The following is an 18,046-nucleotide window of genomic DNA, read 5'->3' on the forward strand; positions in this document are numbered from 1 at the left end:
TCAGAAACAAATGTAAGATTATCTTTCATGCTTCCATCTGACTGTGTCCTGTTTCCATGGCCAACCTAAGTTCTATCTGTGGGCCTCAGGCTTTCCTCGCCTTCTCCATTCCCGCTGCCAACTCCCACCTTCACTCCTCAGACCAAGACTCTTCACAATAGTTGTCAGTGGGAGAGGGGTGGGTGAAAAGGGTGAAGGGATTTACAAGTGCAGATTGGTCGTTACAGAAGAGTTACAGGGATGTGAAGTACAGCACAGGGAATGTAGTCAATAATGTTGTCATAACCATGCATGGTGTCAGATGGGTACTAGGTTTATCAGGGTGATCACTTTGTAAGGTATATAGATGTCTAATCACAGGGTTGAACACCTGAAATTAATATGATATTGTACATCAATGGTAATTTAAAAATAAATTTTTTTAAAAAAAGGATCTTCTAAAGTTCTGCACTCACCCCAACTTGTAATCTCAATATCCTATTAGGTCTGGTCTACCCCCTGCTAGCCTGGCCCAGTCTCGGCCTCCTTGCTGGAAGCCCTCTGCCTCCGCAGGTGCTGTGAAGTGGGCCCTGCCCCTGCCAGTGCCATCCGGTCTACTCACCCCTGGTAGGCAGGGCAAGGGCAGGGCAGACTTGTATTTGGATCACCATCTTTCTAGAAACCCTCTCATAAAGAACTACTGCTGTATGAGCCCCAAACCCGGCTCCTTCCTCCCCCCCCCCCCCCCCACCTCACTGTCTCACACAGCATAATCTGAACAGATGCCCCTCGCAAGAGGCCAAAGACACCAAGCTGTGTGACTGAGAAGAGCAGATCTAGGAACACCTGCCTCTAAGGAGCACGGAGTAGAAAACAGCCAAGGGACAGGTCTCATCAAGGGGCCAACTGCCATGAAGAGGTCACGTAAGAGCTAGTTCGAAAGGTGTTCTCCAGATGCGCCCACCAGAGAGCTGGCGCTCACGCAGGAAAGGCAGCTTCCGTGAGGTGAGGGCGGAGCGGACAGCAGAAGCTTGGCTTCAAAGAAAAGATCAAAACAAAAGAGGGTAAAGAGACTGCGTGGTAAGAGAACTTTAAAATGAGAACTCGTCCCTTGGGAATGCTTTGATGCTGACGATGAGGAGCCTAAGGAAGCAGCAGCTGATGCTACAAGAAAGAAGGTGACTGACGGGGACAGACAGCTGAGCAGAAAGAAGAGACAGGCTCCCTCCCAATCACACACAGATCCTCTTGTCAGCGGCTGGAAAGTACTGAATGTGTATCTATGCTTCGTCTCCAAGTGTTCAATTAGATACGTGCATTTATCTGGCACTTATTTCTCTTTGTTATTTGAATTATCATTTGTGTTATTCATTCCACTATTTTTGCAGAATAGCAACAGAGCGTTCAATGTGAAAAGACCTGCGTGATCATGGGAAGTCACTTAACCTCCATAAGCCCCAGGCTCCTTATTTGAAAAGTGGGAAGATAGTATTACAAATGTAACATTGCAATATTGCTCAGAGATACTGTCAGTGGATGCTGTGGTTGGAGTCACTGAATCGAAAATGCATTGGAATAAAGACTGCTGTGTGTCTCACGTGACCCCACAATGCTGCACGTGGTGTTGGCACCTCCCTGGCTGGTCCACAGAACAATCAATCAAAGAAGATGGATTTGTTTTCTAAGTTACTAAAGGCATACCCCAATGACACCAATTCCTGTACCACTAATACTTCGCAGGTATAGCTGTTCCTTGGTTTTCAAATTCAGAATGATCAGCTGGTTCCCGGCGATATACATGATTGTATTGTTGTCCAGCAGCTGTAGGTTGGCCCGCTTTTTGCAGTCATAGCCAAAGGAATGTCTGAAGAGAAACTGCTAAGGAAAAGAAGTGACACCATATAACCATCCTAGAGACACGAAAAGTAACATGAAATAAATATACTTTTAAAATCCATGTTCTTGGGTAAGGATTTGGGGTTGACGTAGTTGAATTTCACTCTGAAACTCAGAATTTTATTTATTTATTACTAACGCGATTTTGTTCTTAAATTAGGTGAAAAAATCCTCAAACTCTGATTTGGATAATATTTTAAATATCTTAGGGAATTCATGGGAAGCTTGTCAGAGTGCTTAAGCCAAAGCCCCCCTGCACGTGATTATAAGTCTAGAAAGTTAACAGAATATAACCGGGAAAAGTTCCCCGTGACTCTCACATGCCATCCCATTTGCAAACATAGGCTAGAAGAAAGCTTAGAGCATAACTTTTGTCAGTAACTTATCCAAAGACAAAACAACAACAACAACACACAGACACACACACACACACACACACACACACACACACACACACACAACACCAAAAATCCCAAACAACAAACACTCAAGAGAGAGAACTCCAGGTTATGAGATTCAAGATGAAATTCATTTCAGTTACATCTGAGATAGAAACAGAGTTAGAAACTATAACAACATATTATATCTCTATGTAAAAAGCAAACCTGAGTCAGGCGGTACACCACCCTACCTCTGTAAGCACACCTTTCATGAGAGATCAGTCAGTGGTCTACGCCAGTGATGGCGAACCTATGACATACGTGTCAGAGGTGACATGCAAACTCATTTTTTTGGTTGATTTTTCTTTATCAAATGGCATTTAAATATATAAAATAAATATCAAAAATATAAGTCTTTGTTTTACTATGGTTGCAAATATTAAAAAATTTCTATATGTGACACGGCACCAGAGTTAAGTTAGGGTTTTTCAAAATGCTGACACGCCGAGCTCAAAAGGTTCGCCATCACTGGTCTAAGCCATTAATGTGGGCATAACCACTGCCCATTTAAAGGCAGGCCAAGGGCCTTCCAGGAAACCATCTCCTAACTATCCACCTTGCAAACCTAACACCATAAAGTGATGGTAAACACTAAACCCCCTTGTCAGTCATCTCCACCCTTACATTTCTTCACAGTCTCTTATGCCCCAGACCAATTAAAACTTGTTCTTTGTGTCCCACTTTTTCAGGGTTGTCTTCTTGGAAAATTCATCTTCTATATATTAAAAAAAAAAACCTAAAATGCAAACAGACCAAACAGCAGAACAACCGAACAATCAGTCACTCTGACATGCTCTGACCACCAGGGGGCACGTGTGGAACATGGTGGGCATTGGCTGTGGCGGGATGGTAGAGCAGGTGAGCAGGAGTGCCAGACCAAGGCGGAGCGCCAGTCACTGTCATCAGGATGAGCCTCTCGTGGTTACTGAAAATTCTTTCCTCCCGCACACGACGCTTGCACCTGCTGCCAGTGCCAGAGCCACTGCTCATGCCACTGCCAGTGCTGGCCTGCTCGCACCTGCAACCAGCGCCAGAGCTGCCACTTGCACCCACTGCCGGCACCCAGCGCTGGTCCCAATTGCTCAGGCACCATCAGTGGGTGTGAGCAGCGGCTGCCGGCCCTGATCGCCTCTGAGGGCTTCTCCACCTGCCCCTGCTCCTGAGGGGCGATCTGGGCAGCAGCCGCTGCTCGCATCCACTGACAGCACTGGCCCCACTCCCACCTGATGCTGGCAATGGCCCCAATCACTCCACGCCGCCATCAGCGAGTGCAAGCGAGGCCGACGCCATTAGCACGTGGGAGCAGCGGCAGGAGCAGGGCAGACGGGACTGGAGCAGTAACTTATCAGCTGAGAAGGTGAAAGGGGTGAGAGGCTTTCTGCTCCCCTGCATACCATGTCTCACGGAAGGAAGCTGGTGAAGCATCATTTCTCTTTACAGTTACTTGGTATCAAACAAAAGCTTAGTTTAAATTAAGATCATGCATTTCTAAGTTTCTAAGGGCCAAGCTTCTTAGAAGTACCTAAGATAGGGGTTGGCAAACTTTTCCTTAAAGGTCCAGGTAGTAAATACTTTAGGCTTTGTGGGCCAGATGGGCTCTCCTGTAACTACTTAGTTCTACCCTTACAGTGTGATGGGAGCCATAGACAAAATGTAAATGAATGAATGTGGCTGTGTTCCAATAAAACTTTATTTAGGAAAACAGGTCGAAGGCCAGATTTGGTCCGTGGGGCTGTAGTTTGCCAACCCCTGGCCTAAGAAGCTGAAATGCCAAGTATGCATATGTAACTGGAGTGGATACACAAGTATGATAAGTTCCAGTGGTATGTCCGACTCTGAAGACACAAAAGGCATGGAAACCATCTCCATATAATCGTAAAAGAAGCTCTCTGATATTTTCTTCCTAACGTCCTCCTCTGTCTCTTCTGCAGCTGAGCCAGGGGTTTCCATAGACCGAGATTCTAAAAAAATTAAAATATTATAACTAAGAAGAGTGTTTGATGAAAGCTAGCCCACAATTCTCTAGCAGTAAGTACCACTACTGGCCCGAACATAGGCTGCCACCCACCAGAGAACATGGGAGGAAGAACCGACATGCCTGTGTGCACTGGGTGAAAGCTGAGCTTGCCTCACAACTCAGCGGTCTCAAAGAGCAACTCCCAATCAGTTCCAAAGGAGAGTTACTCTCATGGATCTAGGGTGGAGCACTGCTTAGACCACCCCACTCTCCAGAAGACAGGGCGTGAGCGCTCTCTCTGTGAGCCTCAGAAATGGAGAGTGCAGCCACGCAGCCACTAACCCACCGTACTGTATATGTTCCGTGCTTTTCCTTTGACCACCCTCACACATACTGCAGATTTTTCTACGGATTTACTAGTATGACTGTTCAATTTGGGCAATTTATCTTTAAAACAGTGGCAATTACTGATACAAAACTAATAATACCGCCAGTAGTTTCCCTGTAATAATCTTGAAAGGAACTGGAACTTCCTTCCCAATCTTCCTCTTCTGATTCCTCATCCTCTAAATATGATTCTTCGCCGTCAGTGAATATTTCGTCTGTATCTTCTAAGAGTTTATCTTCTCTTGTAGTGGCTATTAAAAATAATTTGTTTTAATAATTTCTAAATTTTGATTTAAACATTTTCTTATTTTCAAAGTGGTTACTACTTCCAATTTATTTGTGCTCTAAAGTGAATAAATTTTAATACTCAAAACTTTCTAGAAAAATCATTTTTATTTGGTCATTCTTGTAACTTTACACACAGACAAAAAGAAGCCTTTCCTGTGAGTTAACCTCCATTTTCACTTCATTTGCAGTCTATTTCCTATAACAGCATACTTTTAAGAAATAAAAGATGTTTTTAAAAAGATTGGCTAGTGTGCTATTATTAATTCAATTCATTTTTGCCAATATGTTATAAATATATAGTTGTTTCAGAAATTATATATATATATATATATATATATATATATATATATATATATATATCTCCTCAACTTTTCACAGTTTACTTAGTTAATATTATAACACATAATGTCTTTTTTGTTTCTATATTTATTTTAGAGAGGAAGGATGAGAGAGAGAGAGAGAGAGAGATGTGAGAGAGACATATTGATCAACTGCCTCCTGCACACGCTCTGAATGGGGATTGAATTCACAACCTGGGTATGTGCCCTGACCAGGAATGGAACCCACCACTTTTGGTATATGGAATGATGTTCTGACCCACGAAGCTACACTGACCAGGGCTATATACATGTCTTTTATCAATTGACAGAAAACTAGTCAACAACTCAGTAAAGACATATATGATCTGAACAACACTATGAAACATGCTAACCTGATATTTATAAAATACTACACCTACCAATATAAGGTACACATTCAAGTGTACATGGGCTATTCACCAAGACAGACCACTTGTTGAGACATAAGTTTCAATAGATTTAAAAGGATTAAGGTAACACAGAATATGTGCATTCTCTGATTATAACAGAAGTTTAAATTATAATAAATTATCTCAAAAAACTACAAATATTTGGAAATTAAATAGCATACTTAAAAATAATTTATGGACCAAGGAAAAATCAGCAAAAAATTTAAAAACTACTTCTAACTAAATAGTAATTAAAATATAACATCAAAATTTGTGGGATGCAGCTAGGGCAGTGCTAAAAGGGAAGTGTATAGCTTTCAGTACATATAAAAAAAGAAAAAAAGTCAAGAATTAGTGACCTAAAGTTCTACTCTAAGAAACTAGAAAAAGAAAAGAAAAAAAAGAGAATAGAATGAAGGAAATAGCAGAAATAATAAAAATGTGCATAAGAATCAATGAAATAAAAAGCCAAACCATAAAGAAAATTAGCAAAGCCCAAATCTTATTCTTTGAAAAGATCAACAAAATAGATAAACTCCTAGCTAGACCAATCAAGAAATAAAAGAGAAGCAATACAAATCTCCAATATTAGGAATAAAAATAAATCCTAAGAATTATGTCAACAAAGTTTACAATTTAGAAGAAATGTATAAATTCTATAAAAGATACAAACTTATAAAACTAAAGAAATAGGTAGTCCTCTATTTATTACAGAAATTGAATTCATAGTTTAGTATTTTCCCACTAAAAAAAAGTATAGGCCCAGATACATCATTGGTAAAGTCTACCAAACATTTAAGGAAGGAATAATATCAATTCTGCACAAAAATATTTCTAAAAATAGAAGAGGCCAAAATACTTCCCAATTTACTATATGAGGCCAGCAAATAGTCCTTTAATAAGAATCAGAAATCAGTGTCTAAATAACTAACAGTCCTTCACCCTTAGAAGAAATGCTGAATGGTTTCTGATACATTTTACTTATATTTCTTAATAGGACTCAGTTACAGCACAAACCCATTGCTGAGTCTGGGGAAGGGTCCACTTTAATCCATGCTTAGGTGGAAACCCAGGAAATTCACTCTGCATGAGAATTCTAAAGGGTAAGAAGTTGCTAAGATATTTCAGCAAGACTGAGAACAAGGCAAGGTCCCCCAGGCAGGGATGCAGGAACCAGCTATAAGGTATGTAGCTGAATCAGGACAGAGACCTCTTCTAACATCACCAGGGTAGAAGGTTCCAGGGTGCCAGCAGATTCTTTCAGATTATCATTTGGGATCCTACAACCCAGGATGTGTAAACTGTTTTATGAGCTGAGTACAGGGCCAGGTCACACTTGCTAAGGCCTGCCTCTCGGAGGGCCTCGCGTAAAAAAGGGAGATGCCGAGGCAAGGCTAGACAAAGGCTCATTGTCCTTCAGTCCAGCCATCCAGAAAAATGCTGCAAAGGACTGGAAACCAAAACGCAGATGATCCTGTCTCAGAAATGTAGGGAGTGGAGAAAAGTGCAAAATAAAAAACAAGAGAGAAGCAAACTAACATTTTTCAGGAGAATGAAATAATCTAATTTTCTAGAAAGATAACTAGTGGTGGTATGGAGGGAGACTTGAACAGAAAGATTTCAGTGGAAATCCTTGTGGTAAGAATCCAAGCAAGAGGAGAGAAACATCTAAAATTAAAGATGATATGGAGAAATCATGAATCTATGAGATATATCTCAGACTGAAATAATTTAATGTAAATTTTGCGAAGGAGTTGATTTCCCCAGGAACATATCTCTTCTAATAGTAAAAAATAATTTCTGAAACTATATTTAGGATTACAATAAAAAATGTCAAGATTCTACTAAGATACCTAACATCATGGGGCTAGTCAGAAAGAGCCAGCCATCTTTTAAAAATCCTATTACAAAATTCCTCTCTTTCTCTTCTAGTTGCAGCCTATAATATCCTTCCACACGTTACCCAATTTAATCCTGAAAATTATCATGTTAATGGGTGAGAAAATGGAGGTTTTAAAATTTACCCAGGTTCAAGCATCTCTAAGTGGTAGATCCAGGACTTAAAACTAAAGTCCAGCTCCCATCGCCCCACACGGTATTAGAAAAGTCCATTAACTTTGGACTTTTAAGCATGGTAGCAACCATGCTCGGGTAAAATTTGCTGTTTAATATTTTAACCCTGCTGACTTGGCTTCTATAATTATTTGCTTGCTAAAGTAATAGAAAAGTTATTTTGATTTTCTGAACTTATATAAGTTATCCCATTCGATTGAATACTCCATTGATTGTGATTTGAATACCCCCATTGATAGTGATCTTACTGGTCTTTCGAAGCACATTCCTCTGCACCTGGAGACCAGGACAGCACAATTACTCTAAATGGCCTCAGTGGTTCCAGATAATGTGTTTCCGTTGACTCAGTGGTCCCAAGACCCAAAACTATAATTAATCTTTGTAACTAACTTGTTCAATCTAAGCTTCTGTAACAAACTGCTTTTTGCAAACCAGGTTCCTCATTCCAAACCTCGAGATGTAATCAATACCTTTGTGATATTTGCCTTTATAAGTCTGATGTTTCGGCCAAAAGGGCACTACGAGATTTGGAGAGCATTGCCCCCTCGTAGTTCTGGCTTTGAAATAAATGTGGCTCCTTAATTCGACTTCTTGAGGCGTCCTTGTGTGATTCACAGGGTACAATACAACAACTTCACAGGTGGGAACAAGATGCGGGGTGCAGACAGGTCATTATCAGCACAGAGTTGTCTATGTGCCCGGAGTTGCAGATAAAAGGATTAAAACACAGGCTCTGCTCTTCAAGGATTAGAGTTTAGGGAGTTCAACAAGTAAACCATTTCTGTTGCATAAATTTAAGTACATATTCTTTAAAATTATTTTAGCTAAATTTAATAATCAAACACCAAGCAAATGTATAACCTTTACTTACATCTTGATAAAGCTTGCGAGGACCCCCGAGACTGACTTCCACTGCTCTTTGACCTCTCTGACCTCTCTGACCTCCCCACCTCAGTATCTTGATCATCGGGCTCCTTCATTTCCTCTGTAAGTGCAACATTGAGACAGGGAAAGGGATAAAGCTGTAAAACAGAAATCGTTAGCAGATTTCCTCCCCTAACAAATTCTACAAACACCAAGGGTGTTGATGACAATCATCTGTCTGTGTAGCATCCTAGATGACTTCACCAGCAGGAGGGCATACCACCTTCAGAAACCCCTGCAGAACAGCAAATAGAGGCCGATACTCCCTTTCTCCAGGCAAGCTTCTCAGCGAGATACCCTCTGGTTTTCAAAGGTCTGCAGGCAAACACCACCCAAGTTCATCTTGTCCCTAAATGTTCCACCATTAAAACGAACCCTCTGCCATCTTCCTTTAGTTCATATCTCCCTCTTCCTCTTCCCATCATTGAATTACCCTGGTGTTACTAATCAATTTCAGTTAAAAAATATTTGTTGAGGGGCACCTACCATGTGTCAAGTTTTATGTTAGACACTAAATTGTAGTACTGAATTAAAGAGAATGACCCCTAACTTTGTGGAACTTGTTGTTTAGAAAGATAGCTATTTAAAAAACAATGAAATATAATGAATGCTACAAAAAGGAAAGAATGGGGTGTTGTGGACATATATAGCAAGAAGATTAAACCAGGTCTAGGGATTAAGGAAGAGGTGTTTGCAGCACAGGTGATGAGTGGGAGTTGGCCACGCTTAGAATGGAAAGGAGTATATTAGGCAGAGGGAACTTCAGAGAGAAGGCTGTGTCTGTGAAAAGCAGAAAGTAGTCTATTGGCTAGAGTGAGACAGTGAACGGATCATTGAAGAGGAGGCAAGTGGCAGATCATGAGACTGTCCCTAAGCTTTGCTAAGGAATTGAGAACTTCTTTCTAAGTTAATTGAAAGCCAATGAAGGATTTTGAGAAGATGGGTGACACAACCGGTTGTTGTCTCTGTCTTCTCTCTATTGCAGCTCTTCGTGTGGAAACACCTTCTATACCTCCCTTCTAAGTCCTTCACTTTTCCACACGATCCAACCCGTTTCCTCAACAGTCTTCTAGGGCATGGCTGGCGAGCAGAATAGAATGGTAGTTCTATTTGGGTCGTATTTATTATTAGATTCAGGTTTGAATCCCAGTTCTACCATGTAACTAGCTAATTAAACTTTTCATCAATTCCTCAACTGTAAAATGGGAAAGAAGAAAAAACTAACTTAGAAGGCTGCTATCAGAATTAATTGAACTCGTGCATTATTATACCTTCCTGGTCATGAAAGAAAGACTAGTATGCCTAAAGCAGATGTGATATGTACCGCCTGTCAGTGGGGCGTGCAGTATGGCTGCCACCTCCCTTCATCTGGACATTAGGGTTAATTCCAGATGTTTTCCTGCAGTGACATCACAATGATGCTATCTCTTGATTTGGGGGACAATAGCATATTGCCCAAATGTTTTTACTATAAACTATTATCAAGAAAGATATGTCCAAGTTGATACTCATTTTATTAAATTTGTGTTTAATACCTTGGAGCCATTTTTCTGGGTTACCAAGATGATGTTTTACCCTTTAAAGAGAGAAAGAGAGGTTTTTTCTTTTCTCTTTTTGGTTGTTTTTCTCTCCTTCCTTCCTTATTTTCTCTCACTGGATTGCAGAATATATGCCCAAAGTATATAAAAATCAAATGACAGAAAATTTTTAAGTAGCAAGATCTTTTAAACTCCAAATTCTATCATCCAGTACATTTCTTGTTTCTTCAAGTTTGGATACACAGGCTTGCTTTCTGTGTTTATATAAGTCACTGATTTAAAAATAATTAATGATAATTTAAAAAAATAGTTGGCATTGCACGGCAATGTCAGTTATTGCAGCTTGGTTACAAATTATCTTGTACTTATTAGGTAAATTTGTTCAGATAGCTACAAGCATACCTAAATGCTGTTTTCTTCTTTGCTTTCAAGGTTCTTCATAACATAAATCAATTCAATTCCCAAAATTGAGCATATTTATGTACAAACTAAAGGCCCAATGCACATAATTCGTGCAAGGGCCTTGGACCCCCGCCACCGCCATGGCTGCCTCTGCCTCAGCCCCAAATCACCGCCCATCACCACAGCCTGGGGGGCCTTTGCTGCCTCTGTCTTGGCCCCTGCCCACCACAGCTTTGTCCGGAAGGAAGGACATCCGGTCTAATTTGCATATTATGCTTGTATTATTATAGACTAGAACAGGGGTCCTCAAACTACGGCCCACGGGCCACATGCAAATACAAATATTGTATTTGTTCCCGTTTTGTTTTTTTAGTTCAAAATAAGATATGTGCAGTGTGCACAGGAATTTGTTCATAGGTTTTTTTTTAAACTATAGTCCGGCCCTCCAATGGTCTGAGGGACAGTGTACTGGCCCCCTGTTTAAAAAGTTTGAGGACCCCTGGACTAGAGGCCCGGTGCACAAAAATTTGTGCACTCGGAGGGGGGGTTCCCTCAGCCCGGCCTGTGCCCTCTCGCAGTCTGGGACCCCTCGGGGGATGACCACCTGCTGGCTTAGGCCTGCTCCCCAGGGGATTGGGCCTAAGCTGGCAATCAGACATCCCTCTGGCAGCCCGGCAGCCCTCGGGGGATGTCCACTTGCCAGCGGGAGCAGACCTAAGCTGCAGTCAGACATCCTTAGCACTGCTGAGGAGGCGGGAGAGACTCCCACCACCACCACTGTACTGGCAGCCATCAACCTGCTTGTGGCTGAGCAGAGCTCCTCCATGTGGGAGCTCACTGACCACCAGAGGGCAGCTCCTGCATTGAGCGTCTGCCCCCTGGTGGTCAGTGTGTGTCATAGTGACCAGTCATTCCCAGTCTTTCTACTGTTAGGGTCAGTTTGCATATTACCCTTTTACTATATAGGATAGAGGCCTGGTGCACGGGTGGGGGCTGGATGGTTTGCCCTGAAGGGAGTCCCGGATCAGGGTGGGGGTCCTGCTTGGGTGCCTGGCCAGCCTGGATGAGGGGCTGATGGCTGTTTGTAGCTGATCACACCCCCTTCAGGATGGGGGTCCCCACTGGGTGCCTGGCCAGCCTGGATGAGGGGCTGATGGCTGTTTTCACGCTGGCTGGCGACTGAAGCTCCCAGCCTCTCCTTTTTTTCTTTTTTTTTAATTTTGGGATTTATTTACCTTCTATAATTGAAACTTTGTTGCCATCACTGGAGCTGAGAGCCGGCTCCTGCTCGCTCCAGCTCTGAGGCCACGGCCGGCTGAAAGCAGGTATCTGGGGTTTGTTTAGCTTCTATAATTGAAACTTTGTTACTTTCGGAGCTCAGAGCCGGGCCGCAGCAGGCGGGGAACCTTGGCTTCCTCCATCACTGGAGCAAGCAAGCCTCCTGCTCGCTTCAGCTGTGTGGCTGCCGGCCGCCATCTTGGTTGGGTTAATTTGCATATCGCGCTGATTAGCCAATGGGAGGTGTAGCAAAGGTATGGTCAATTACCATGTTTGTCTATTATTAGGTAGGATGGTATTATGCTAGGCATGGAAAGATGAGCAATAAACAGCCCCTGACCTTAAATAGTTACAATCTAAGAAGTAGAAATTGACATTTCTCTTTAAATATAGTCTCAGAATCAGCTTCTCTTCTAAATCACTGATTCAGACCCATCCAAGGCTGACCAGAGCAGGACAGTCAGAGAGGCATGATTGAACTGGGGACAACAGATAAAGATTTCCTTGATAAAAATTAACATTACTGTGTTGGCAAAAAACTAAACTACTCTTTAAGTTGCCACGATGCAGGCCCCAAGTAAGGAGGAAAGATAGGCAGTGGGCTGGCCAATCAAGCTGAACTAATGATGTATTGTGAAGGTCTAAATTAAAATATTTTGTCTGCAAGTTTCAATAACAATTTAGTCTATAAATATACTTAGAGTTCTATTGCTGTTGTACAAATTTAGCAGCTTAAAATTACACTCGTTCATTATCTCCAAGTTTGGTTGCTTTCTTGCTGGCTGTAGGCCAGGAACTGGTCTAAGCTTCCACAGGCTGCCTGCAATCCCTGGCTCATGGCCCCCTAAAGCCAGCAGTGGTAGGTCTAGTACCTATCAGAGATTTAAATCTCATTTTCTTTATACCTATAGTTCTCAATTCTAGTTGCACCTTAGAATCACTTGAAAAACTTTTTACTCCATTCCATTCTCGGGGTCTTGCTCCCTATGTAATTCTTTTGTGCAACCAAGGATAATAACCAGGGTTAAGGGCCATGAGTTTATAGAAGGCAATCTAGTAGATATTTGAAACTGGTAGTTATTTTTACTATAATTACTTCATATTCTCTCTAATACAGCTAGGCCCAATAAATACAATCATGGAAACTTCAGAGCTGAAAAAGATCTTACCTAGTCCAAACTACACCCTCCACTCCCAATATAAGTCACACAACTACAACATGGAGCCCGGCACCATTGGAAAAGGAGTCTGGTGTATTGATCAGGCTGAGAGTATTGGCTAGAGTCAGACTGACTGGGTTGAAAGTCTGGCTCTCTGTTGGGGTCCAGCCCCAACAGGTCCAGGGGTTCCCAAAGGTATGGACGGAGTCAGCGAAGAAGGAAGGACACGGAGACAGCATTCAGTTGATCAGTATAGCCAGGTTCTCTAGCCAGGTTCTCTAGCCAGGTTCTAGCCAGGTTCTCCAGCCAGGTTCTATATTTATTCTCCTGTTACATCTGTATTTATACCAGTTGATTTTAATCCTATCCATTCTATTCCAAAGGTTAGGGAATTTGTTATCTCCATTCCAAGGTCACTACTCTATCGTTCTGTTAAGCTACAAGGAAGTAACTGAAGGAGATTATCCTAAGTAAAGATTATGTAGCTTAAGCGTGATTGTTCATAGTTAAAGTGACTAACTACCCGCCTGACACTTAGTTAAGGGGTTTTATTCCCTTCCTTAGTCCTGTTAATCCCTAACTCCAGGGAAAAATCCCCACCTGGAGAAACAACCTTTCTCAGAGAGGTGACGTCGGTTAAAACACATAGTGTTAAGAATGCAACTTGAATCTATTGGTCCTTATTCTTCTGGGGACGGAGAACAAGTTTTCCTGTGTGTTATAGCCATTCAAATCAGTGTAACTGGCTCACTTTTCTCCCCAGACCCTCTCTTTTCCCAACTACAGCATCCCAATTCTTTAAATTATTCCTCACTAGTGTGGCTCTAACTCTTTTCAGAATCTTGATGGCTCAGGAAGTTAATTTCCAACACATCCTCATATACAGACTCATCATAGTCAATTTGTAACCAACTTGAATGACTAAACCTTATTTGTGTTCTTAGCCAAGTCCTGTCTTATACAACTGAGCTAGCTGGGTTTGGGAGTCTATTTGCAAAACTATCTTAAATCTACTTTCATTAGATTCAGGCTCATTAGTCCAGCCTTTAGCGAATTCTGCTAACCAACTCATTTAGGTAGAATGTCAAGTTTTGAGTCTACCCTGAGGAAGTGTAAAGAAAAAGAGAATCATAGTGCAGTGATGCAGAGGGGCATGCTGCTAGAAGGAGGTTATCTGGGAGCCAAACAAAAGGTTCCTCAAGGTGAGACTGCTTGTATTCATTCACTAGAGTGCATTCTCACAAGCTCAAACACAAGCTCAGCAGTGTACTGGAGCTGGTCATGCTAAGACTCATAGGGATTGTTGCATAAAAACACTCAGCATTTACAAAGGATAATACAACCATGGAGAGGATAATAGCTCGTTTCTTTTGTTTTTGTTTTTTTAATGTTTTCCATGTATCGAGCATAGTTCTAAGGATTCTACGCATCCTGTTTCATCTATTTCTCAAAATGACTCTGAGTCAGGTGCATTTTAAGGTGAAAAAGCAGAGCAGTTACTCTTTGAATCCTTCCCTCTCACCCAGCGCATGCAATTGGTTTGGAAGTCCTGTCGCCAAGTGTGCAGTTCTTAAGCCTTTAGAATCTATTTCCACCCTAGTTCTGGTCCTCATTGTGTCTCAGCTTTACCCTACCACAGCTGCATCCTTGTCTCTCCCATCGCCAGTCCATTCCCTACACTGCCTCCTGTATTTCTAAAGCACAGCTTTTAATGTACCACTCTTTGTATATAAAGCCTTTAGTTCCTCATTGCCATAGAATAAAGACTCAGGCTCTTTGGCATGGCATGAAGACCCTTCATTTTAGGATTATAGCTCCTCTCTTGTCACTTCCCCCACCCTAACCTCTCCTCAAAAGTTTTAGTCCATGACCACCTGGAACAAATCACAACTGACTGGACACACTACTTTTATACCACTGTATCTATTAGAATGAAAAAAAGTATTAATTGTGCACTGACTATGTGTGACTCATGAGCTACACACTTTACCTGCATTATCCAATTTAACTGTAACAAGAACCCCATGAAATTAGCATTACCATCTTCCTTTTCAGAGATGAGAAAACCGAAGGGCAGAGGCTCACCTTGCCAAGTGTCCCACAGCCAAGTGTGGGTGGGTGGGGCGGCTGCTTGACCTGGAACCCAGGCACGTGCCCACCCGACTCCCTGCTTCCTCTCAGCCGGGTCTACCTGGGACTTCTGCTGTCCCTGCAGGAGGATGAGCTCCCTACAGGCAGGAACGGTGTCCGCTTTGTATCCAGTGTCTAGCTCCCTGCCTGCCAAGGCCAGTCACTTCAAAAGTTTGTCAAACTGATCCGGAGGGAGGACGAGGGAAAGTCTAGGGGAGGGACATTGGTTCAGTCTGAGGGAAATCCAAGTGGGGTTCACTGCTCCCTAACTCGCTAACAGATTTGAGGGTGTCGGGGGAGTTGTGGGAACTGCCCAGCAGTTGGGGTCCAAACTTACCTGAGGCACCGACCGCCCACCGACCGAACTGGCTTAGTCACTGCAGCTGCCCAAGGTCTCCGTTTACTGCAGTTACCACGGCAACGGAAGCGGTAACTGGAGCGGCCTTGAAGCGCATGCGCTAGGGCAGCTGCCCAAGGTCTCCGTTTACTGCAGTTACCGCGGCAACGCGGCCCCGCCTCCCGCGGGGAGAGGAGCGGCCTTGAAGCGCATGCGCTACGGAGGCGACATTCTTTGGGGAAATTCGGCTGTGGTGTCCCTGGGACCTGCAGTTTCACTCGCCTTTTGGTCCCGGCAATTTCATGGTCTGTGACTCAGGTTCAAGGCCAAACAGAAAAGCCCAGCGCTCTACCAGCTTATTATTATATCATTTACATAATTATTATAATTATCCTAAGGATGGTTTGTTAAGCAGCATGACTTTTGAATACTTTCGAAGTTCCTGCTAGTAATACAGAATGACCCAAAAGATCCCTGACGGTACACTATCAGCAGCACACATTGTTTGCGGGCAGTTTTTATCGCGCGCTAACAGGTGGCGTGGGCCATTTTTGCTAATTTTTTGCGCAAATGGCAACGTTCAGTAAAATTACGATAACTTTAGTTTACGTATTTATACGTTACCCACATTCTACCGCTAGTCTATAAAAAACGTATTAATACGTGTCCCGCGCTCTTCTACACTAGTAGAACGTATAAATACGTAAAATGTATAAATACGTTTCCCGCATACAATGTGAGCAAAGATACTTCTGGAGACTTATTTTGTTTTGTTTATTTAACTACTTATTTTACACTATGTTATCTCTGTTGGCCTTTAAGAGCACATAAGATTGTATGTTGTGGGCTCCTTGGTCGCAGGACGCTGGGCAGTTGAGCAGTTTACTCTTCAAGTGCTTTGTGGTACAACCAGAGCTGGAACTGATTTTTTAAATACCTCATGTTATTGATTACAACACAAGTTTTAAAATGGTGACAACATGGCAATGATATGTGACAAAGAACTCTGTATCCAGAAAACATAATTCGTAATTCAATAAGAAAAAACTGCCAAACTTTTTTTAATGGGCAAGGGACTTAGCATGCTTCACATCAGATATATGAGTGATCAGTAAACACATGGAAAGATGCTTAACAGGAGACCTCTGGGAGATGCACACCACAGCCACACCCCCCACACTCACTGGGGTGGGTGAAATTTTTTGAACTGCCAGCTCCAAATGTAGAAGGATGTGGAGCAAGCAGGACTCTCATGCACTGCTCTTGAGAAGGTAAAATGGCACAACACTTTGGAAAACCGTTTGGCAGTTTCTTTAAAAGTTAAACATATACCATGCCATTTCATGTCCAAGGTCTTTACCCAAGATAAACAAAAACTTATGTCTGTACAAAGCTTCCACCTGAGTAGCAGCTATATTTACAAGAGCAAAAAAACTGGAAATGACCACTGACAGGTGAATGGATAAGCATACAATGGAATGCTACTCGGGAGTTTAAAAAGGAAGAAACTGATACACCCAACTTGGGTGAATTTCAATTACAGTGGAAGAAGACAGACACAGAATAGTACATAGTGTATGATTCCCTTTATATAAAATGCAAACAAATCTGTGATGACCAAAAGTAAATCAGTGGTTGCCTAGGGCTGGAGCAAAGGGAGGGATACACTGCAGAGATGAAATCTTTTGGAGATGATAGAAATGTGTCCTAATTGTGATAGTTTTGTGTATTTTTACAACTACCAAAAGCCAATGAATTGTTCTCTTTAAATGATGTAGTTTCCTATATATAAATTACTTCTCAATAAAACTGACAAGAAAAACATGGCTGTATTTCATTTTGTTTATTGGTTTCCATAATGTTACATAACAACTTTCCAAAAACTTTATACCATGCATTTATTGGTAACATTCAAGTGTTCTCTTTAGAAAGTATTCTTGAGTATAAAAAGAAAAAAAAGACCTATTCTTGCTATTATTAAGCAGTGTATCCAGAGTGTATGAAAATTCAGAGAACATACGATAAAATTATTTTTAGAGAGCATGTTAGTTACATTTTCAAATAACATGTTCAACGTTTTCTTCCAACCTCCAAACATCTTTTCAGGTGAAATACCCTGAAATTAAAAGTGCTGGGTCCAGCTGCTAATCAGAGAATAACAATTCACTACAGAATGTCTTTAAAAATCTAGAAACGGAGAAAATGGTGTATTTATTTATACACTACAACCTAGCAGTTATCATTTCTGAACATTTGTTGTGAGTTAGGTCCTGTGTGTGTGTGTGTGTGTGTGTGTGTGTGTGTGTGTATAATTTCACTTAATCCTCCCAACTGTATAGGAAAAAAAATATATTATCTGACTTCAAATAGGAAAGATGAGATTAATTTGCCCAAGGGAAAGCTCAAGTGGCAGAGATGGCATTTGAATCCAGGCTTTCCTATTGCGATACTTGTATCCTTAACCACTGCGCTATATTAGTTCTTCCCTATAAATTAGAAGCCCAATAAT

At 41.8% G+C, this 18,046-nt stretch overlaps 1 protein-coding gene across 1 annotated transcript in view; it reads right to left on the minus strand.

Annotated features, from left to right (window-relative positions):
• Positions 1-15,590, minus strand: part of CFAP44 (cilia and flagella associated protein 44) — a 117,603-nt gene extending 102,013 nt beyond the window's left edge. The window contains exons 1-5 of the mRNA XM_036352344.1: positions 15,538-15,590; positions 8,640-8,753; positions 4,761-4,910; positions 4,117-4,276; positions 1,681-1,843 (exon numbers count right to left, since the gene is read on the minus strand). Of these exons, the coding sequence (XP_036208237.1) occupies positions 1,681-1,843; positions 4,117-4,276; positions 4,761-4,910; positions 8,640-8,748 (582 nt within the window). The 5' untranslated portion in view covers positions 8,749-8,753; positions 15,538-15,590. The remainder of the gene's footprint in view (positions 1-1,680; positions 1,844-4,116; positions 4,277-4,760; positions 4,911-8,639; positions 8,754-15,537) is intronic.
• Between the last annotated feature and the right edge of the window lie 2,456 nt (positions 15,591-18,046).

Source organism: Myotis myotis, unplaced genomic scaffold (genome assembly GCF_014108235.1).
Source record: "Myotis myotis isolate mMyoMyo1 unplaced genomic scaffold, mMyoMyo1.p scaffold_m19_p_2, whole genome shotgun sequence".
Lineage (NCBI taxonomy): Eukaryota > Metazoa > Chordata > Mammalia > Chiroptera > Vespertilionidae > Myotis > Myotis myotis.